Source organism: Phyllostomus hastatus, unplaced genomic scaffold (assembly GCF_019186645.2).
Source record: "Phyllostomus hastatus isolate PE091 unplaced genomic scaffold, TTU_PhHast_1.1 phas_scaffold_21, whole genome shotgun sequence".
Classification (NCBI taxonomy): Eukaryota; Metazoa; Chordata; class Mammalia; order Chiroptera; family Phyllostomidae; genus Phyllostomus; species Phyllostomus hastatus.
This window is the reverse complement of record NW_025334017.1, coordinates 1,425,763-1,449,632: the sequence shown is the minus strand read 5'-3', so window position 1 is coordinate 1,449,632 and position 23,870 is coordinate 1,425,763. Positions and strand designations below refer to the sequence as shown.

The window sequence follows — 23,870 nt, the reverse complement described above, 5'->3', positions numbered from 1 at the left end:
GAAACATTCGGGACAACTGTAATAGTAAAATAATTAAAAATAAAAGTGGGGATAACTGTAATAATGAAAACAATTAAAAATAAAGAAAAAAAGAATTTTTGTTTCCTTCTTAAAATATCTGTAAGAAAATATGAAAAATGAAAGAAACTAACCAAGTTTTACAAAACTATATATTCAATTGGTATTGAAAATGTAATTTAAAAATATTCTAATAATTATCCATTGATAATTTATTGTCAAATGTACAGTGCTTTTCCATTCATAAACTGTCCCATGTAATCATAACTACATGAGGTATTACTCTCATTTTATAGAGTATGAACTAAAGCTCAGAGAGGTTAAGTGATTTGCTCAAAACCAAAAAGTCAACAAATGAGAGGGCCTGGATTCAAATCTATGCAGCCAGCTTAGATTCTCTACACTATGTCACTGCAATGATATCTCAGTTCCTGGCACACCATTTAGTGGGTAAACTGGCAAAACCAGAATTTGGAGGGGGAAAAACATAGAACTTTAATTCTCAACCAGAATCAGGAGCAAAATGTTGCCCCAAACTTTTTAGAATTTAAATTCATTTTGCTAGCTCTTTTGATAGACTTAAGAGCAGACATTCCATCTTGGTCATCTTTATATTTACTACAGAAAATACTTGGAACAGCACTTTGTATGTACTAGATCTACCATAAGTATTTATAAAAATGAATTAATTGGTTTGTGTTAGCTGGGGCACATTAACGTGTTATGTTGTGCTAAAGTCCTGTCCAACACTCCTCCTGCCTGAGAGTCATCTGACCCCCTGCAGAGTATAATGCTTTTAGAATTAGTATTTACCATGGATTAGAGCACAGACCCTGTAAAATTAGCTGTCAACTAACAGAAAAATAAGATGCAAAGGATTTAAGCCTGATAGAAATACAAATGAATTTTGTCCAAGAAGAAGACAACCTCAAAGTAATGTTTTATTATCTAAAACATTAGATATGTTTTAAATTTAATTTATCATTCATCCTTCTTTTTGTTTTCACTGATTTCATGTATATATTTTCTAGTGCCATGTGACCTCCTTTGAATAAGTTTTGTCACCCTGCTAATTACCTCATTACTTATTTAAATACATGTTCATTATATATTGGTATAGGAACTTTGTTCCTAACATTTTGAAAATTATACATTGATACTTTTTAGAAAAAGAGTTCATTTTGTCTGACATTTCTTGTTTTTTGTCATTTTTGTGGTACATGCAAATTAATACTTATCTTTTGTTACAGAATGTAGTTTGTCTTATGGCTACTTCATACACTAGTGAAAACAAATTTATGGGAAAGATGTGGGTCACCCCACAGCACTGATGGGAAAACTGGGGAAGAAGCAAACAAAATGGCAGCAGAAAATACAGCTGGAACCTTGCTGCCAGGACAGTGTCCTTAACGTGCCACTGTTGGCATTGCTGTTAGCACTTCATGGACTGTCACTGCTGCTGTGTCCACCAGTAACATGCTGGAATGCTTCCACATGCCATAGCATATAAGCCCGAAGTCCCCACAACATGTATGCATCACTTTATTTTGAATTCTCAGAACATATACTTGAACAAGGCTATGTCATTTTGAAGAAAAATATGTCTACTTGAAATTTAAAGAATATTTGAGGAAACTATTTTAATTTCAGATAGGCAATACCTAAAGATCAGTCTATTAAAAGTTTTCCACAATTATTTTCTAAATTTTTACAGTTTCTCTCAAGAGTATAATGGAATCAGGCCTTGAATAACTACCTATGGAAGAATATTACCTGGGCCAAGCCCATCATGTCCTATGACAATCCTGTACAAATCCCCGAGGTGCACAGCTTCTAGGGAGAAGGTATCAGTCTGTAACAAATCAAACAAGTAAAGTTAGATGTAGACTATGAGCCTAGCTTCTAAAATGAGTATAATTAACATATAATAGACATTGTGAAATAAATTAGGCTCATCCAGCAAATGTGCAAATCCAAATTAAGGTAAAACAATATTAATTTATAGAACACTATCAATAATAAGTTTTATAATATATCTTATTCTTCTTCATGACCAGTTTTTTATTTTAAAGCATAAATTTGGGGACTTCTACAAATATATTTTATAATAATAATAATGCACATGTAATAATTATAAAATACACTAAAATTTTCCATTCATGTGAACACAACCAATACTTTTCTGCCTTTGGATGTAATTTTTCAGCAATGTTTATGCATCAGTCAGAAATGTAATGCTACTAAAATAATTTTACAACATTAATGCAATATTATTAAAAATTTATAACACTTCTCTGAAGTCCCAATGTACTGCCACAATCAAAGCTATTCATGTTTGAGCTCCAATGGCCCATGTATTTAGAATATGTGTACAAGTGAAGAGCCGAGAGTTCTCTTGATAAAACTTAAGATAATAATATGAAGATAATAATATGTGCTAAAATGCAAGAAAAATACGTGATGTAGCCTATCAGTTGAAAAAATAATCCAGAAACAAAATATAACCTTTACATTTATCTAATGTCTTATGCATTTTGAAATATTTTCACATACATTTTATGTTATCCTTAAAAGTCACTCAATGAAAAAATATATCCATTCTATAAATAAGAAGAAAATACAATGAGCATTAGAGCTCAGTTCCTCTGATATTTAATACTACTTTTCTTTTTAACCACTGCCTCTGTATCAGTGCAATATAAAGAATATAAATAACAGTAAAGTCATTAACATTCATTTACAAAAACATACTATTACGTGCCTGATACAGGATAATAAGTAACATTGTCATCCCTTTATCCATGAAATAGATCTGCTATAAAAGGAGGAATTTCTATGTAATAACAGAAAATACTGTATCATTTATAAGAGGAATCGATGAACAAAATAAACTAATGAGCAAAATGGAACCAGAGGCATGAAAACTAGGAACAGACTGGCAGTTGCCAGAGGAAAGAGGGTAGGGGTAAGAGTGGAAAGAAGTGGAAGGGAGTTGTTAAAGAACATGAATGAATGACCTATGGACAGCGACAATGGGGTGGAGAGGGACTGTGGGAGTGGGATGTGGGGTGTGACAGAGGAGGGGAAGGGGGAAAATTTGGACAACTGTAGTAGAATAAACAAGAATAAAATCAAATTTAAAAAAGAAAATACCGGCAGAGAAAACTTAGTTATAATATGACAATTGATACAGAGAATGGTAAGAAAACAAAGATAACAAAATGAAAGTACTGCCATACTGAAAATTTGACATACTCACTTATATTCTATTTGGGTCATCAAGAAAAGCTGAGATAACTAAAATATAATGAGCCCTCTATGTTTTACTCATTAAAAATATAAGTATTACTTGAATATTAATATTAGTAATAATAAATATAATGTAATGTATTTAGTTTGTACATTTGACAATGGCAGTTGTTATATATAATAATAATCCTCATTTAATGATGTAAAGTTACATTTAAAGTTAGACCATGGGAAATGACTTCAGCAACATGCTGGACCAGGCAGAACCAAGCCCTCACTCTCTCATGGAGCCACCACTTAACAATAATAAATGGACTAGAATACTTCTGTGAAAACTGTAGATACCAGAAAGGAAGCTGCAGCACCCAGTCGAATGCATAATAAAGAAAAGACTCCATTAAAAGTGGAAGAAAAGTTTGTGACATTTTGAGGGTTTATGATCTTTCCACAACTTGGCATATGGAGAAAAGCTCCACACCACAGATCCTATCTTAGGCAAGAAACAGAAGAATAGACCATGTATACAATATTCTGGCTTCTCTGAGGGCTGCCCAGGGAACTAATTTGTCTCTCATTTAAGCTGAATACTAATAGTAACAGCAGCATAGTTTGGAAGATAAAACAGAGGAGAGTACTGTGGCATGTTAGAGCTACAGAGTTTCTTTCAGTACAGCAGGCAGACATGTCAGGGATGGGGTATGCAGCAGGTTATGGGTATTGGAGAAGAAATGGCAACAAGTAGCTAAGGGAAACTGAGCCAATTAAAAACACATATACAAGTCAAGAAAAGACATATAATCAAAAAAATTTTGAGAGGTCCTAGAAACTCTAGTCACATTTATTAGTGAATGTCTTCCCCAGCATAGCCCAAATCTCAACAATATCACAAGACATATAAAGGAACAAAATAAAACCCACAAACAAATGATGTGGACCCCAGTTCATGGGGTCTGAGTCATTATAGATGAAAATGAGACATTCACATGGATTACCGAATCCGGTGGAGGAAAAGGGATGGCATGACTTTTCTCTCAAGGGGAGCAAAAGCCTCCACCCTTGCTCCAATGAGCTTTTATTGTCTTACTGGACACATTACAAGAAGGTCCTCATTCACTATGCACAGGCTCACTTTAGGGGGTTACCTATTACAGAAAACAAAGGAGCCAATGCTGCTAATCATATCACAGAAGAGGGATATTTGCAAATGAAAAGGTAAAAGTAGTTGGACCCATTACACTCATCCTTAGAAGGTTTAGCATGGATTTTAGGAAGTTGCTTTGCAGTAAATGTCCTCATTTCAGGATGAGGGAGTTTTAGCAAAAAGCAATACTCATAGAGGCCTAAGTACATTGCAGGCCTGATTCCCCACAGGAGAACCTATCCATGGGTGTGGGTCCTGTGCATATTCAAGTGGGAGCTGGGCCCATGCCACGCATAACAGTCTACTACAACAAACTCTAAAGAAATGTGGATCTCAGAGATTCCTGAAAAACTAAAACAAGTATCTTAAATATGTTCAATAAGCTGAAAGATAACGCAGAAAATAAACTAAACTAATACAGGAAACAGATGTACGAACAGAATGAGAATATCAACAACAACAACAACAAAAAGAAATAAGAAGGCACCAAACAGAAAATCTGGAGTTGATAAATATACTAACTGAATTGACAAATTCATCAGATTATTTTAATAGAAGACTTGATCAGGTAGAAGAAATAAAGCAAACTTGAAATTAGGTCATTTGAAATCATCAGAATGGGAGGAAAAAGAAAAAAGAATAAAGAAAAGTGGAGAGGTTAAGGCACCTATGCAATATATGCATATGCAAGTCACAGAATAAAAAAGAGATAAAGAGGCAAAAGGATTATTAAAGAAATAATGAATAAGAATTCACAAATCTGGTGAGAGATGTGGAGATTCAATTTCATGAAGCTTGTAAGTTCCCAGATTCAAATCAAGGAGAGCTTCTCCAAGATACAGTATAACTCATTTTTCAAGGCCAGCATGACCCTAATACCAAAGCCAGAAAAGAATACTATGAGAAACAAATCAAGACACATTATAATCAAATTGTCAAAAGTTAAAGATAGAGACAATTTTGAAAGCAACAAGACAACAACTAAAGCAACTAAAAGCAACTCATTAGTCACCTTTCTGTACTGTATTAGTGAGCTTCTATAACTTTACTAGTGGATTCCTAAGCAAAATCACACAGATGAGAAGGCGATGGAATAATACAGCATCTGGCAGAGGTAAGGCCTGCTTGAGTTTGGTTGGTAGGGTAATTTATAGGTATAATAATTTATAGTTTTAATTTGAACATTTCACCTAAAATGTCATATGGTGTGCTTGAATGTGATATTGTTATATTACAGAATTCCATGTTTACGATTTTGTAATAAAAAGGGGTATTATTTGTGTTGGATACTGTATATTAAAATTGCTGTCCAGAATAACATATTGTATAAGAAAAACCTGTCAACTAAGGATTCTATTTCAATTGTAACTGTCCTTCAAAAATGGACAAAAAAATAAGAATTTTTCATATAAAACAAAAGATGAAAAAATACATTAACACTAGACTGCCCTATCAGAAATGTTAAAGGGAGCCCTTCAATCTGAAAAAAGGATAGTAGCTAGCAACACAAAGTCATATTAAGATAAAGTTTCCCAATGAACAAATAGAGTAACTTGTATTATTACAATTTTGGTGCATAAGTACATTTTTAATTATCATATAAAATAAAAAACATTAAAAACTATTTTAATAGGTATACAATGTATAAAAGATATACTTTGTGACATCAATAACATAAAGTAGGAAAGTCGAGTTGTTCAGGAGTAGAATTTTCATATGGAAGTTTAAATGAAGTTATCAGTTGAAGTGAAACAAATGTTAACAGAACTGAAGCAAGAAATGATAGTAATGTTACCCTAGATAGTCAGTCAGAGTGCTGGACAGTCTTCCCTATTGACCAAGATGGCATAGGGGGTGGTTCTTACAGTGAGTGCACACAAAACTAGAAACATGGACAGGATCTAAGTGCACCAAAAGCTTACAAAATAATTGGGTAGAAAAGAAGCCCTCTGATCCCCAACCCTATTGGAACCAAGGGCATGAGCAGGAAGGGGAACTGGTCTCTGAGAAGGGAATCCACCATTTTTCCACATTGCAGCACCTGAATAAACCTTTCCTTTTGTACCAGCACCTGTCTCACAATTTGTCTTTCACTGTAGCAGGCAGCCAAACCTACATTTTGTTACAGTAGCATAATAATAGTAGGATATGTCAATGCCACAATTTTAATATGGATAAAATAACTAGATAGAAGATCAATAAGGAAATAGAGGACTCAAACAACACTATGAAACAACAGAACCTAACAAACTTATAAAACTCTCCACCCAAATATACATTCTCTCAAGTGCACATGGAATGTTCTCCAAGTTTATCATAGGTTATGTCACAACACAAATCAAATATAAATTTAAAGATATTAAAAGAAGGAAAGAGCCTTTTATAACAACAATGGAATAAAACTAAGAATCAATATCCAAAGAAAAACTGGAAAATCCAAAAACACATGGAAATTAAACAATACACTATTAAACAAGTACTGGGCTGAAAAGCAAACACAAGAAAATTTAGAAAATATCTAGAGACAAATGAAAACACAATATATCAACTTATGAAATGCAGTCAAAGTACTGCTAAGAGGGAAGCTTATAAGTGCTTACGGTAAAAGAGCAGAAATATTTCAAATCAAAACACTGAATTCACAAATAACAGAACTGAAAAAGACTAACTAACCCAAAAGTTGGCAGACAAAATGTAATAAAGACTAAGAAGAAATTAACAAAATAGAGAATAGAAAATCATAAAATTTAAGAAACCAAGAATTGGTTTTTTGAAAAGATCAACAAAACTGACAAACCCTTGCTAGATTAACTAAGAAAAAGGGAAGACTCAAATAACCAAACTCAGAAATGAAATAGGAAGCATTGCAATTGATGTACAGAAATAAAAATCTTTATAAAATAATTATGTGAACAACTGTATGCCAACAAATTGGACAATCAAGAAGAAATAGTTAAATTCCTAGCAAACAATCTACCAAGAAAGAAACATGAGGAAACAGAAAATCTGAAGAGGCATACAAGTTGCTAGGAAACTGGAGCAGTAATAAAAAACCTCCCATCAAATAAATGTCCACTACCAGAAAACTCACTAGAGAATTACACCAAACATTGAAAAAAATAATTAACACCAATGCTCCTCAAACTCTTCCAAAATGTAGAAGAAGAAAGAACATGCCCAAGCTCCTTCAATGAAGCCAGCAGTAATCTGACACCAAAGACAGACATGACAATAAAATTATAGAACAATATCCTTGATAAACATTGATGCAAAATCCTAACAAAACACAAGCAAACAAAATTAAACAACACAGTACAAGGGTTGTAGCCTGGCCAGGTGGCTCAGGTAGCGCATCATCCCATACACCACTTAAGATCACTTAAGGCTCCAAGACCACTTAATGGGAAAAGAACATTCTCTTCAAAATAACATTGGGAAAATTAGATATCCACACGCAAAAGAATAAAGTTGGATCTTATAGTATATAGAAATATTAATTCATAATGGCTTAAAGATCTCAATGTAATAACGCAAACTAAAAACTCCTGGAAGAAAATATATGGGGAAAAGCTTGAGAACATTGGATTTGGCATAGATTTCTTGGATATGACACCAGAAGCATAGGGAAAATAAACAAATGGGATTATATCAAACTTAAAAATCTGTGCATCAAAAGATACAATTTAAAAAGTTAAATGGCATAAGTACCCAATATTCATAACAGCACAATTTACAATAACCAAGGGCTGGAAACAGCCTAAGTGCCCATCAGTAAATGAGGGGATCAAAAAACGGTGGTACATTTACACAATGGGATACTATTCAGTAGAAAGAAAGAAGGAGTTCCCACCCTTTCCAACAGCATGGATGGAACTGGAGAGCATTATGCTAAGTGAAATAAGCCAGGTGGTGAAAGACAAATACCATATGATCTCACCTACAAGTAGAACCTAGTGAACAAAACAAACAAGCAAGCAAAATATAACCAGAGACATTGAAATAAAAGACAAATTGATGGTAACCGAGGGGAGGGGGATAATGGGGGAAAGAGAATGAAGGTTCATCAACCAACCCAACCCACCCAACCAACCCAAGGGAAATGTATAAAGGACCCATTCACAAAGCCAAAGTGAGGTAGGATTGAGTGTGGGACATGGGTGTGGGTGGGGCAGGGGAGAATGGTAGGGAAAAACTGGAGACAACTGTACTTGAACAACAATAACATAAATAAATAAAAATAAAAATAAAAATAAAAATGACTTATCCATGCCCCACAAAAAAAGAAAAAAGCCAACTTACAGAACTGCAGAAATTTGCAAATCATGTATGTGATAAGGAGTAAATATCCAAAATATATAGAGAACACCTATAACTCAACAATAAATAAACAAATAATTTGACTTAAAAATGGCAAAAGACTTGAATAAATGTTTCTCCAAAGATAAATACAAATGGCCAATAGCATATGGAAAGATGTCAACATTATTTAGCAGAGAAATACAAATCAAAACCACAATGAGATATCACCTTACACCCATTAGGATTATTACTGTGAAAAAAACCCAACAAAACAGAAAATGACAAGTGTTGGTCAGACTGTGTATAAACTAAAACCTTGGTAGAATTGTTAAATGGTGTGATCACTCTGGAAAACAATATACTGGTTCATCAAAAAATTAAAAATCAAACTTCCATATGATCCAGCATTCCCACTTCTTTGTATACACCCCAAATAATTGAATGATGGGTACAAAAGGGATATTTGCATATCCACTGCATTATTCAGAACAGCCTAGAGTTTAAAACAACCAAAATGTCCATCAGTGGGTTAACGGATAAAGAAAATGTGACATATACATACAATAGAATATTTTTCAACCTTACAAAGAAAGGAAATCCTGTCAGAGTCTACAACAGAGATAAACCCTGAGGACACTATGCTAAGTGAAATAAGCCAGTCATAAAAGGATGGTGACTATGATTTCAATTATGTGGGCTATCTGAAATTGTCAAATTCATAGTGTCAACATAAGAAATGTCCAAACATGTAAGATTTCTTACGAGTTTATTTGACCAAAACTGATGACACTTGCCAGGTAGCAAAATCTCAATGGATTGAGAAATGCTCTGGAGAATGGCAGTTTTGCACCTTATTTTATGTATTACAATCAAAAGAGGAGGCATAAAAGAGTTACATGAAATCCACTGAGGACAGATTAGAGAGGTGGGAAAAAGCAAAGCAGGCAGGGCAGGGGGATCACTGGGACTAGTTAAAAAGTAAAATGATAGACATTTAATTTTACATAGGTGGGTACAGGATAGTTAATAGTCAATAATTAACATGGCAATAATAACAATGAGAGGATTTGTGGTCTCCCCCTGGTGCAGTGCCTATGCTTTGAGGGGTCCAGAAAAAGAAAATTTCACATTCCAAATGTATGTAATTGTAGATGCAAAAGACAATAGACAGGCTCAGTTAAGGTAAAGATTGACCTTTGTTAAGGAAAAATATGAGCCTAGGACCTGACTAACTGCCATGAACTGCTTTTAGTTAGAAAGTTTTTAATTTGAGACCATCCTACATGGTTCCTTTATGCCTGAGTATGTAAGGCCACCACACAGCTCCCCTTCCCCCACACCCACCCCAAGTTTGTCAGGTTTAGAATGTGGCCCCCTTTTGTCCACAATAGACACAGAAAGCAGAAGGGTGGTTACCAAGGGCTGGGAGAGGGAAAATGAGTTGTTTAATGATAATACCGTTTCAGTTTTGCAAGATGAAAACCTTCTGTATATCCGTTGCACAACAATATGAATATACTTAACACTACTGGACTGTGAATTTAAAAATACTAAAGATGGTAAATTTTATTCTATGTATTTTGTCATATTTTTAAAAAATATCAGACAAAGGGCTTTTTCATCACTTACTTGTCCTCTTAAAAAACTGATGGAGTTCTTCAATTGAAATAGTTGTCTAGACCCTGTGTCTCCCTTTTTCCCATAGACAGAAATGTAGACATTTGCTTCTGTTCCAGCATTCCAAAGCTCACCTGTTGCCACATGCACTTCATATACTGTCACTGAAAACAAAAGAAAAATGTTTTATATGCCAAGCATTACTTATAAAATAGAATAAAATTATAATGTATACACATATATGAGATCAAGAGTTCTCATTTCAGGTAAGATAGAATGACACACCCCACCCAGCCTCTCCCAGTGGATACAGCTGTAAAATCTCAACAGAGTACATTGAGAAGCTACATGAAGACTGAAAATTAAAGAGTAGCAGGAGGATTGGTAAAGGCCAGAAGTTAAAGTACCAACAATTGGCAGTGACTTTAGCATTTTTCATTTTTCACCCCTTGTTATCTCCCAGCTGGGACTCAGTATTCCAGAACCTGGAAGTAGGCACCATGGCTCAGAAGAAGCCTTCTTTCTCTGAATCAAGCTGCAGGAAGGGGAACACTTAACACATAGAGAAGGAGCAGGTATTCTAACAAATTCTCTCACATTTCTCCATTCTATCACAACCTAGTATCTGAGCAGAGAAGCATAGAGAGGCCAACCCTCTAAGGGAAAATAACTTTTACTTCTACTCAGATGAGTTGAGCTTCAAAAGAGTAGAGCCAGTATCCATTGCTTTCATTCCTCTTTCTGTCCTACTAATGTTTAGTCCTGGGCACAGGAAGACTGCAGGAGTATATACCAAAAAAGAAAAACTAAAAGCACCAATTAACCAGCCAATGGACCAAAGAAAGGGTCCAGGGAACCAGAAAGCATCACAGAGGTTACAAAGAGGGAAGAAGAGCAGACCCATAAACTTGTTTGTGAACTCCTTGGCTCACCGCTAAGCTGAAGATGCATAAGTATGATCCCATTCAGCATACCAAAGATTTTGAGATCTAAACCAACATATAAACCTCCACCCAGGCCCCCGATTCACCCCTGAGTAGGACATATGTGAACTATATCTAAATAGCACCACAAGGCTTTTAAAACTGAACTGCCTTTAGAACCACAGCCCACAGATGTCAGGTTAGAATATGTGACCTGAAACTAGCCAATGGTCAACTGCCTGTTAGAAAGAGAAATATTCTCCATAGGATCTAAATAACATGCAGTGTCTTAAAAACATAATATGAAAAAAACCAGGATATAAATAAAAATTATTCAGCAAATGAAGGAAAATCTCAATTTGCATGGAAAAAGATAATGAAGAGACAACAAATTGAAAAAGACACAGTGTTTAAATTATCTGAAAAATAGTTTAGAGCAACTATAATATAAATGCTATTATAAATAATTATGGACACTCTTAAAATCAAAGGAAAAGAAAGTCTCAGCAAGAAATAAAGTAAATAAAAATCTTAAAAAAGAAACAAATGGAAATTTTAGACCAGAAAAAAGCAAATTTTAAGACTCAGTGAATAGGGTCCAAAAGAGAATAGAAAGGACACAAGAATGCATCACTGAACTTGAAGACAAGCAGAAACTATCCAATCTAAGAACAAAGAAAATATTTCTTTAAAAAATAAGTACAGAGGGGATCCAAGATGGTGGAGAGTGATTGGAAGTCACACAACCCTCCTCCCAGGACCAATCTGGAATTACAGCCAAATTGTGGAGAAATCATCCAGAACAAACAAATGAGCAAGAACAAGAGAAAAGCCTTATTACCTCAGAGGGACAGAAGAATCCGCTTCAGCACAGCATGACTGGTAGAGAATGCAGTGGAGATGTCAGAGGGCTTGCTGGGTGGCCAAAGGTAGCAGCTAAAGTGCTGGAGGGTTAGTTAAGCAGCTGATTGGATCCACTTGAGAAATGTGGGGTCTAAACCCTAAGCTGGAACCCCAGCCTGCAGTACCAGAGACTGAAAAATACACAGATAACAACAAGCTGCAAAGAGCTGCAAGTCTGCTCTCTACCAGAGATGGATGGGTGGAGACCCAGAAAGCCATTTAAAGAGCCAATGCATAAATTTTCACTTGTAGCCACTTACCCTGGGCTCCAGCAAAGTGTGTGTGTGTGTGTGTGTGTGTGTGTGTGTGTGTGTGTGTGTGTGTGCAGAGTGCACTAGAGATGCTTGAGGAGAGACCGGGGGTGGAGGCTTTGGAGAGAGATCTGAGAAGAGTAGCCACTGGGATCCCAGTGCTGAGTCATCCCCCATCCCCCTGCTCAGACAGACCACTGCCCTCTGAGCAGGCGCAGCATGAGGGGAAACAACAGGCCTGACCCCAGGAGGGATTCTGTTTTACCCTACGTTGCTTAAACCTGACTGCTTAGTGCAAAGTAACTAGATTAACAACTGAAGGAGACAGCCAGGGACAGCAGATCACTGGAAGTATCAAACAGGCTGCCTAAGGTCAGACAGGATCATAATCTGACATCACCAGAGGTGGATCCAGAAAGAAAAAACAGTAGTATATACTAGATGCTACCAAGAGAATCCACTGTGGTCTTTTCCATGATTTGTGATGTTTTCTTTCCTGCATAGCTTTTTCATATTCATTTCTTGAACATTAAGTTTGTGCATATTAAGTCATAGATTTTATATTATAGTTTAATTCAATTCACAAATTTTGTCTTTCCCTTCTCTTGCTCCATTTTACCATCTTCTTTCTTTTTATTATTTTGTTTTAAATTTTGTTTTCTCTTTTGCTACAACTTATTCCCATTCCACATTCCTAATATTTCTCTCCCATCCCTCTCAAAACCAATTTTCTTGTCAATGGTCATCTCACATTCTTTTTCCCAATCTTAAAATACCCACATTCTCACGCCACCTTTAGCAATCTTTACTCATTGGTTCTGGATAGGGTAGTTGTTGTTGCATTTAAAAAAAATTTTATCTGTACATCTTCACTAATTTTGCTTTTCAAGTCTCAAATTTTACTGTTCCTATCTCTTACTCTTCTTTTGTCTCAAATTTTAATTTTGCCCAGTCTTAGCCTGTTTTTCTTCTTTTATTTATTTTCTTTTTCTCTTTCACCAAGCCTTTTTTCTCTTATTTTTCTCTTTATTTCATCTAAGATTTTAATTTTTCCTTGTATTGGACTTGAAAACCAGTCTAACACAGGGAAAAATTAAATCCTCATTCTAAGTATTCCCTTACCCACTATCATGTCAAAATCACTTCCCTTTCCTATAGACATCTCTTAAGCTTTTCTTTCCTTCTTTGTTCCCTCTTATTCCTGTCCCATCTATATTAATTTTAGCTCATTTGTTGTTGATAGTGCTGTGGTGAATCTCTCTTTCTAATATGGTTCCTATTTATTTTATTATTTATTTATATTTTTTCCTTTTTCTTTCTCTCTCCCACTTTATTTTATTTTTTAAAATTTCTGTTTAAACCTAATACTATATACTTCCCTTCTCTCACTCCATTCTGCCTTCTTAATTACCAGTTTTATCTCTAAGTGTTATTTCTCTTTTTGCATTGCTCCATTTCCCAGCTTTTATTAGTGCTCTTCCCTCTACCCTCTCCAAATCATTTTTCTTTCAGTAGGTCATCTTATGTTTGCTCTCCTTTCTTATAATAGTCTTAATTTCTTTACACCCTTATTAACACTGGTTCATTTGCTCTTGATAGTGGAATTGTGGGAGGGAGTTATATTTTCAGATGTGGGCTTGTTACCTGTGCTTTGTGGTTTTGTTCTAGCAACACCTGCACAACAGCTACAAAATGTGGTGGTCAGAGTGACCCTCAGTCAACCAGAGCTAGAAGGAAGGAAGAATGCACCACAGAATGACCCAACAACAATCAAAGCCCAATTACGTCCAGAGAGCCAACATAAATGGCATAAAGGGTGTCCCAAGAGCATCACATTCAGGAAATCAAGGAGACTGCACCACTGAATCACATAGGTCTCCTAGCATAGAAATTCACACTACAAAGACAGGGAGTCAAAACAGATCAATTTAAAAGCAGAAGCAAACAAGAAGAATCTCCCCAAAAATGGGAAGACAAAGAAACTCCCAATTGAAAGGAAAGGAGGAATCCTCAGAAAGAGTGCTAAATGAATTGAGGCAAGTAAACTATTAGATATGGAGTTCAAAACAATGATTATAAAGAAGCTCAATGAGCTCAGTGAGAATTACCAAAATATATAGGGATGCTACAAAGAACTTTGTGAACTACATCAGTTATGAAAAAGGACATAGAATCTATCAACAAGAACCAGGAGGAAATTAAGAGTAGAACTTCTTAATTGAAGAACACAGTAGAAGGAATAGAAAACAGACTAGATGAAGGAGAGGATAGAATCAGCGAGCTGGAGGACAAGGTAGAAAAAAACTACCAAAAAGAGCAAGAAAAGGAAAAAAAGAATTGAAGAGAAAAAAGAGGGGTTAAGGGAACTGCATGATAATGTGAAATATAATAATATCCATATAGTAGGGAAAACAGAAAGAAAAGAAGAGAAGCAAGGGATAGAAAACCTGTTTGAAAAAGTAATGATGAAAAATTTCCCAAATTTGATGAGAGAAAAAGGCACACAAATCCAGAGAGCACAGCGGGTCCCAAACAAGAGGAACCCAAAGAGGCCCACGTCAAGACACATCATAATTAAAATGGCAAAATTCCAAGACAAAGAGAGAATCTTAGAGACAGCAAGGGAGAAACAGGAAGTAACATACAAGGGAGGCCCAATGAGGCTAGCAGCTGACTTCTCAACAGAACACTCCAAGCCAGAAGGGAATGGCAAGAAATATTCCAAGTAATGAAAAGCAAAGGCCTGCAACCAAGACTACTCTACCCAGAAAGGCTCTCAATTAAAATGGAATCAAAATAAGGAGTTTACCAGACAAAAGAAAGCTAAAAGAATACACCTATACCAAATTAGCATTGCAAGATATGCAAAAGGGACTGCTTTAAGATGAAGAAAAAGAGGGAGAGAGAGAGGAACGTACGTTCAAAAGGGAAAAAAATGAATAAATACCTACAATAATAATCTTAAATCTAAATGGAATAAATGCTCCAATTCAAAGACATAAGGTAGCTGATAAGAATATGACCTGCACTTGCATTTATGCAGCCTACAAGAGAACCATCTCAGAACAAAATAAATCACTAATTCATTCATTCATTCATTCATTCATTCATTCATTCAATGTGCATTTATCAAGTTCCCTGTCCTTCAGCATTGAGGCAAATAAGTTATATTTGTACTACCTGGAGTTGGATTTTTCCTACCGGGAAGAGTGAGTTGTCCTTTGTTTAAAACAGGAAGTTCTCGACAGATTTGCCCATCTTCTTCATCTCGTGCCAACCATCGTTGCACAGGTATATAAAACTTTTTCCCAGAATTCATGTTCCACAAATGTATCTACAATAGCAACAATGTTACTTGTAAAAAAGATAAGAATACTTTTTATTTTAAAGTGATTTTATAAAATGTTAGCATGATCTTAGATTTCATGCACTACAGAGTTAAACAGTTAGTTACTTCTCTAGGTTCTTAGCAATGAATGAAATTCAAGCAATAATTATTTATTTGAGTACCTATTATACCATACTATATCTAATCCTTTTATCCTGAAGTTAACAAAAATGTGAGTAAATTCTGGGAGGATCAGATGAATGTCCAAAATCATCAAATCATAGAAATTATGTTTTCTAATTCTAAAATCTATCATTACCTAAGTCAATTACTAGTATTATTTTAAAAGTTTTAGTGAGTTGTTATACATTAAATTCATTTCTAAAATACCTTAGATCAGAGGTTTTCAACTGAATGTGTTTAAGAAATCATGGTATTATAAAGGTAGACTTTCAATCCCTAAATTTACTAATTCTGTGATAAGTCCCAGAAATTTGCCTTCCTAAATTCATATCAGGTGTGATTATGGTGTAATTATATTTTTGGAAGGGCTCCTAAAGAACCACACAGAATTGGTTTACAAGGCTGCTACCATGCCACCAGTATTTGATTTGATTATTTTAATTGAAGCTCAAAGATGATCATTTGAGAAATACAAAATAAATTACTATTCAAAACTTTATATTTTGTAATCTTCCTTAACTAAACATGAACTAATCAAGATTAAGTCATTACAGCAATGGAAATATTTTATATGCTGTGAAAATATTGCAGCATTATTGCTATAATAGACTGTCTTTTAATTCAAATCCCTTTAAGTCAGAGGCACAAACTGGCTTACTTAAAACTTTACATTTTAAACTTTTAAGCTGTATTATAAGAATTAAACAGAAAATTCCCAACCAATTATCTAGTATCTTAATTTGACTAAATAAGTAAATTATATACAAACTTTTATATACCCAGGATAAAACTGAGAATTAAGAACACCTCTCTTCTTCACTGGTACTCAGGTGAGGTAAGTCAGGTGAGGTAAGCCTCAGGCGAACAATTTACCTTGCAATGGAAAGAACTTGTCATAGAGAGAAAGGCAATAGCAATTTTCAGCCTCATTTTTTTTGTTTTTCCTCTGCAATATTATATAAACTTTAAAGATAAACACTATATCAGCACTTGAGCTTCAAAATGAATATAATATTGCTTATTGGTTATCAATCAAATGAGATGACAGGAGGATTAATGCTAATTTTCATAAATTAGCTTAGTTAACTAGTAGAGAAAAAAATTAAAAATAGTATTATATATGATCACTTAATAATTTCAATATTGTACTTTAAAATCTCTACATAGTATAAAAGAGATAATTGTCTTATATTGAGGCCAGGCAATAATTTTGAATTTTGAAATCAAACTTCAGCTTTCTATATTTTCATACAGTTACTTTTATTTTTTAAATCTTCCTCAGAATCTTACATGACTTATTACAAAGAAAATATAGCATTAATAACAGCTATATATTTTTGCTAATGAACTAAAATATGTTCATCTTATATAATTTTAACTAATTTTCTCATATTATAAACCACTGAGCAAGTTTGCAAAAAATAGCAGTAGTTTGACTACATGTTCTTCGCATTTTAAGAAGTTATTTAGTTAAAGATCATTTGCTTTGAAGTGACAAAAGGTGGAAATACACCATTTACAAAAATGAATGGCAAGCTCTGTGATTTCCAGTTTTGAAAATCTGCATTTATTGGCAATCATACTAATAAGTTAAAAAATTTAATTCTAAACAATGTAGAAAATGTAAGCCTTTTTTTTTCTCTCCTGAAAGTATACAGGGGGCATTACCTTGGTTAGCATGAGCAGACCAAATTCCAGAGCTGGAATTCAAGATCTAGTAGATTATTATTTCATCAATGCTAATTGTTTTATTTTTACAACTCTTCTGAAGCAGATAACATCCACCTAGTCACCTTTTTATAGCTAATATAACCATGTCAAGAAGCAATGTGAGTGAATCCAGAGTCCCAAGTATTTTATTTGCTTTGCAAAAAGGTGAAAAAACTGTTTGATTGGGATGCTTCTCTTAAGTAATTGTGGATTGATTTATTAATAAGGGCATATGATACCACTGCTTTAAGAATTACACTGAATAAAAAGGTCTAGGTTAGACTCTATGAACTCAAAATAAACATGAAATGTTCCCTTGAGGTCTAATTACTGAATAGAATTTGCAAAGTATTTGAAAATGATAGAAGAGCTTATATGTCTTTACCTGTTTACAGTGCCAGGAAGGGGAGATTCCAGAGTTGGTATGACCAATACGAATCTTAAAGAGTGTTCCAGTATCTCCAACCGTGATCTACAAAATAACCAAGAGAACATCTTTCAATGCATTTTCATAAAACCCATTTAAAAACAGCTAATATTAAGGCATTATATATTGGAAGAGGTGTCAATCCATCAGGAAGATAGAAGAATTATGTATGCACCTGATAAGAGATCACCAAAATCTATGAAGCAAAAATTGACAGAACCAAATAGAAAGATAGTCTACAATAACAGTTGGAAACTTCAATAGCCCACTTTGAATAATGAATAAAACTAGACAGAGAATCAATAAGGAAAAAGAGGACTTGAACAACATCAACTAAGTCTAACAGAAATGTATAGAACATTCCACTTAACAACAGCAGAATATAGTTTTCTCAAGTGCACATGACATTCTCCAAATTCAGTATGTGTTATGTCAAAAAAACAAGTCTTGAAAATTAAAAAAAAAGTAAAATCATATAGTCTATCCTTTCTAACTACAACGGAATAAAACTAAAAATCAATGCAAGAAGGAAACTGGAAAAGCCACACCTAATGTGTAAATTAAGCAACCAATGAGCCAAAAAAATTGCAAGGAAAATTTTTAAATACTTTGAGATGAATTTTTTTAAAGATTTTATTTATTCATTTTAGAGAGGGAAGGGAGGGAGATGTGTGTGTGTGAGAGAGAGAGAGAGAGAGAGAGAGAGAGACAGGGAGAGAGAAACATCAATGTGCGGTTGCTGGGGGTTATGGCCTGCAACCCAGGAATGTATCCTGGCTGGGAATTGAACCTGGGACACTTTGGTTCCTAGCCCATGCTCAATCCACTGAGCTACGCCAGCCAGGGCTGAGATGAATTTTTTAAATAACACATAAATAAAAACATAGGAATTCAATAAAAGCAGACCTCAGAGGTAAATTTTAGACATAATTCCATAAAACTTGAATGTATTTTGTGAAACCTGAGAACAAAGACACCTACTAAGAAGGGCTCTTGGTGACTAACTGGGCTCACAGCTGCTTCTACACAGATGCCTGTCATGGAAACCACTTCGGGAAGAAAGTCTGCACTGAACTGCTTGCCTGCACTATATTTCTTCCATCTAGGCTAGGCCTTATAAAAGAGTTTCTGGAATCCTATTTTAACCAATAGGACTCAAGTTTTACCTATCCCATTGGAACCATGCAGCTCTAACTAATGAGTGGCTCTATTCTGTCTAATCAGGACACTAACTTTTGGACCAATCAAACTACAAGGATTCAGAGTCCTCATTTGCATTAGGACAAACCTATATGAAACCAGGTGGGGATTTCTGTGTTTATAAGCCAACTCCAGTTTGGCTTTGGGAACTCACTTTCCCTTTCAACCAAAAACTGAGGACTGTCTCCCTGGCTGACTGAAGCCTGGGAAGCTGTCACACCAAAGCAGATCAGAGAATTCAGCGCAGGCCAGAGCAAACTGTCAGAGAACAGGGCAGACCAAAACACAGCAGAACAGATCAGCACAGTGCAAAGCAGACCAGCAAGGAGCAGAAAAGAGATGAACAGAGACATCTAGATAAGGAATGCCTGGCCCCTGGGCTGCCTCAGAGCCCATAGCCATGCTATGCTTATAGTTGTACTGTATAACACTTGAGCTCTTTTCACAGCCAGACTCTATCACAATTGACCTGTTCTGCACTAAGTAAAGTTCCCTTCTTCATGAACCCTAAATTGGGAATTGCTGATGGTTGTACGCATCAAACAACCATCAGTTCACAACTTAAAGGAGAAGATCATTTCAGAGGGTGCCCATCAACTAGATTGGCAAGGTTTCTGTGATAGATGTCTATGGAAATTCTGATTGAATAAATCCAGAGGCTCTAAGCAAAAAGAAGGATGAGGGAAGGAAGAGAAGAGGAAGGAGAAGAAGGGAGTAGAAAAGAGAGGTGGAAATATGAAATAAATAAGCTAGTTTTATAGCGTACAAAGCTAGAAAAAGAAGAGCAAACTAAATACAAAACTAGCAGATGGAAATAATAAATATTAGGATGGAGATAAAACAGAAAATAAAAACCAATAGAAACAATGAAAACAAAAATTGGTTCTTCAAAGAGGGTAACAAAACAGAACTGGTACAGAACACATCTTAACTCATTCTACAATGTCAGCAATACCTTGATAGCAAGAAAACTACAAACAAGTACCCCATATAGTTATAGAGGCAAAAATCTTAAAAACAAAACTAGCAAACTACGTGCAGAAGTATATTAAAAGGTTTATACGCCATGACCAACTGGGACTTAGCCCAGGAATAGAGAGTGGTTTGACATACAAATGTCAATGTAATATACCACATAAATACAGTGAAGAGAGAAAGAAAAACATTGTTATCTCAAATGATACAAAGAAAAAGGAAGATAGCATTTGACAAAATCCAACACACTTTAATAATAAAGACATTCGATAAACTTGGAATAGGAGGAGGGAACTTCCTAAACATAATAAAAGGCATTTATGAAAAATGCACAGGCAATATCATACTCAAAGGTGAAAGACTGACAGGAACAAGAAAAGGAAGTCAGTTTTCATGACTTCTACTCAACATTGTATTTGAAGTTCCAGGGATAGCAATGATCCAAGAAGAAAATTAAAACCATATAACTTGGAAAGAAAGAAACAAAACTGTGTTCACAGATAATATGATCTTACAAATAGAAATTCCTAAAGGTTTTACCAAAAAAAAAAAAGAAAGTATTAGAGCTAACAAGTGAACTCAGTAAATACTAGATCAGGATTCAAAAGTCTGTTGCATTTCTATACATTAATAATAAAGAATATAAAGAAGAAATTAAGACAGCAATTCTATTCACAATAGTATCAAAAAGAATAAAATTCATAGGGATAAAATTAATCAAGGAGGTGTAGTACAACAAAAACTTCAAAACATTGCTGAAAGAAATTAAAGAAGACCTAAATAAATCTGAAGATATCATGCTCATGAATTGGAAGATAGTACTAATAAGATGTCAATACTACCCCAAATAATTTACAGATTCAGTGTAATTCTATCAAAACCCCAATTTCTGCCTAACTTGCATAAATGGAAAAGCTGATCCTAAAATTTATAGGGATTTTCAAGGGGCCACAAATAGCCAGATCAATGTTGAAAATAAGAACAAAGTGGAGGACCCACACTTTCTGACTTGAAAACATACTAGCCTTAGCCAGGTAGCTCAGTTGGCTAGAGCATCATTCCAATAGCTAAGGTTGTGGGTTCAATCCCCAGTCAAGGCACATGCAAGAAACAACCAATGAATGTGTAAATAAGTGGAACAACAAATCAATGTCTGTTTGCCTGTGTCTCTCCTTCCCCTTCCTCTCTCTAACATCAATTTTAAATGTATTTTTTAATTAAAAAAATCTACAGTAGTGAAAACTGTGTGGTATAGAAATAAAGATAGACATATATATCAATGAAACAACACTCAGGATCAGAAATAAACTCTGTACACCTATGGTCAGTTGATTTTTGAAAAGGGTGTAAGATTATTTAACAGGAAAAGAATTGTCTCTTCAAAAACAATGTTAGGACAAGTAGCATACCTACTTGTATGCTTGTATGCACAAGCAAAAAAGGGAGCTGGGGTTTTATCTCAAACAATGTATGAAATTTAACTCAAAATGGATCAAAGAACTAATATGGTAGAAAACACAAGTTCTCATGACCTTGCATTTGGTACTGGTTGCTTAGATATGACACTAAAAATATAAGCAACCAAAGAAAAAAATAGATAAATTAGACTTCATCAAAATTCAAAAATTTTGTGTATCAAAGGATACTATCAAAAGAGTGAAAGACAACCACAGCATTGAAGAAAATATTTTTAAATCATATATTTAATAAAGATATCATATTCAGAACATATAAAAAACTCTTGCAACTGAACATCAACAAAAAACAATTCAATTAAAAAAAAGGGCAAGGATTTGAATAAGTCCTTTGGCAAGGAAAATATACAAATAGCAAACAAACATATAAAAAGATACTCAATGTCATTAATCATTAGGGAAATGTAAATAAAAATGACAATGAGATAGCACTTCACACCTACAAGATTTGGCTAGAATTTTTTTAAATTGACAATAACAAGTGTTGATGAGGATGTAGGAGAAAACAGAAACCTCAAACACTGCTGGTGGAAATGTAAAATGGTACAGCCACTGTGGAAAACAGTTTTTCAGTTCCTCCAAAGTTAACCATAGAATTACCATATGACCCAGAAACTCTACTTCTACGTATATACTCAAAAGAAATGAAAATGGGTGTTCCAAAAAAAAAAAGACATACTTATACACAAATGTTTGTAGCAGCATGATTCACAATAGCCAAAGGGTATAAACAACCCAAATGTCCATCAAAGGGTGAATGTATAAATAAAATGTGGTATTTACATATAATGAAATAGTATTCAACCTTAAAAAAGAATGAACTACTGATACATGTTATAAATGGATGAAACTTGAAAACATTATGCTAAATGAAAGAAGCCAAACACAAATGGCTACATATTTTATGATTCCATTTGTAAGAGATATCCAGCCCTGGCTGGTTAGTTTAGTAGATTAAGGGTGGGCCTGCAAACCAAAGGACCTCTGTTTCAATTCCCAGCTAAGACACATGCCTAGGTTGTGGGCCAGGTTCCCAGCAGGGGACGCAGGAGAGGCTACCCCACATTGATGTTTCTCTCCCTCTCTTTCTCCCTCCCTTCTCTATAAAAATAAATAAATAAAATCTTAAAAGAGATATCCAGCATTGGCAAATCTTTAAAGAGAGAGAGCAAATTAGAGATTGCCAGAGATTGGGGGAAAGAGAATGGGAAGTCACTGTGTAATGATCTTTTGGGGTGACTAACATGCTCTGGAAATATTGGTGATGGTTAAACAATACTGTGATTCTCTGCTGGTAGGAATATGAACTAGTACAAGCATTATGGAAAACACTATGGCACTTCCTCAAAAAACTAAAAATAGAGTTATCATAGAAGTTGAGGGAGTAGAATGAAAATTTTGCCTTCAAGAATTTGAAAGAGAAGGAGAAAGTCAAAGTTTTTTTTGTTGTTGTTTATTTTCTTTTTAAAAAGTTCTCATCCGAAGATATGTTTGTTGATGAGAGGAGGGAGAGACAGAGAGACAATATGACCCAGAAATCCCTCTTCTGGGTATCTATACAAAAATCTCAAAGACATTTACTCACAAAGAATTATGCACCTCTCTGTTCATTGCAGCATTATGTTCTGTGGCCAAGGCATGGAGACAACCAAAATGTCCTTCAATAGAGGATTGGATAAAGAAGATATGATACATATATACTATGGAATACTATTCAGCCGTAAGAAATACTGCCATCGGCAACAACACGGATGGACTTTAAGAATATTATGCTAAGTTAGTAAGTGAGTCAGAAAAAGCTAAGAACCACATGATTTCAGACAACATATGGGATATAAAACTGAAACTCATAGACAGAGACAGACAACAGTGTCCTGGTTACCAGAGGGAAGTGGCTAACGTGGTGAAGGGGGCCACATATATGGTAAAGAAAGATGATCTGACTTTGGGTGGTGGGCACACAATACAATATAAAGGTCATGTATTATAGAAATAGGCACTTCAAACTTATATGACCCCATTAATCAATGTCATCAAAATAAATCTGAGAACAAATGCAAAAAATAGTTAACATAGTAAATTTTGTCTTGTGAATTTCAACACAATTAACAAAGAAAAGATCTATACAAACAAACCATAAGGAACAAGGAAAGGAGAGGGGAAGCAAAAGT

General features: G+C 34.7%; 1 protein-coding gene across 1 annotated transcript in view; it reads right to left on the bottom strand.

The window, feature by feature from the left end:
- Positions 1-23,870, bottom strand: part of RP1 (RP1 axonemal microtubule associated) — a 301,394-nt gene that overhangs the window by 226,761 nt on the left and 50,763 nt on the right. Inside the window, exons 5-8 of the mRNA XM_045861452.1 lie at positions 18,008-18,094; positions 15,603-15,735; positions 10,337-10,488; positions 1,792-1,870 (exon numbers count right to left, since the gene is read on the bottom strand). Coding sequence (XP_045717408.1) covers positions 1,792-1,870; positions 10,337-10,488; positions 15,603-15,735; positions 18,008-18,094 — 451 coding nt within the window. The remainder of the gene's footprint in view (positions 1-1,791; positions 1,871-10,336; positions 10,489-15,602; positions 15,736-18,007; positions 18,095-23,870) is intronic.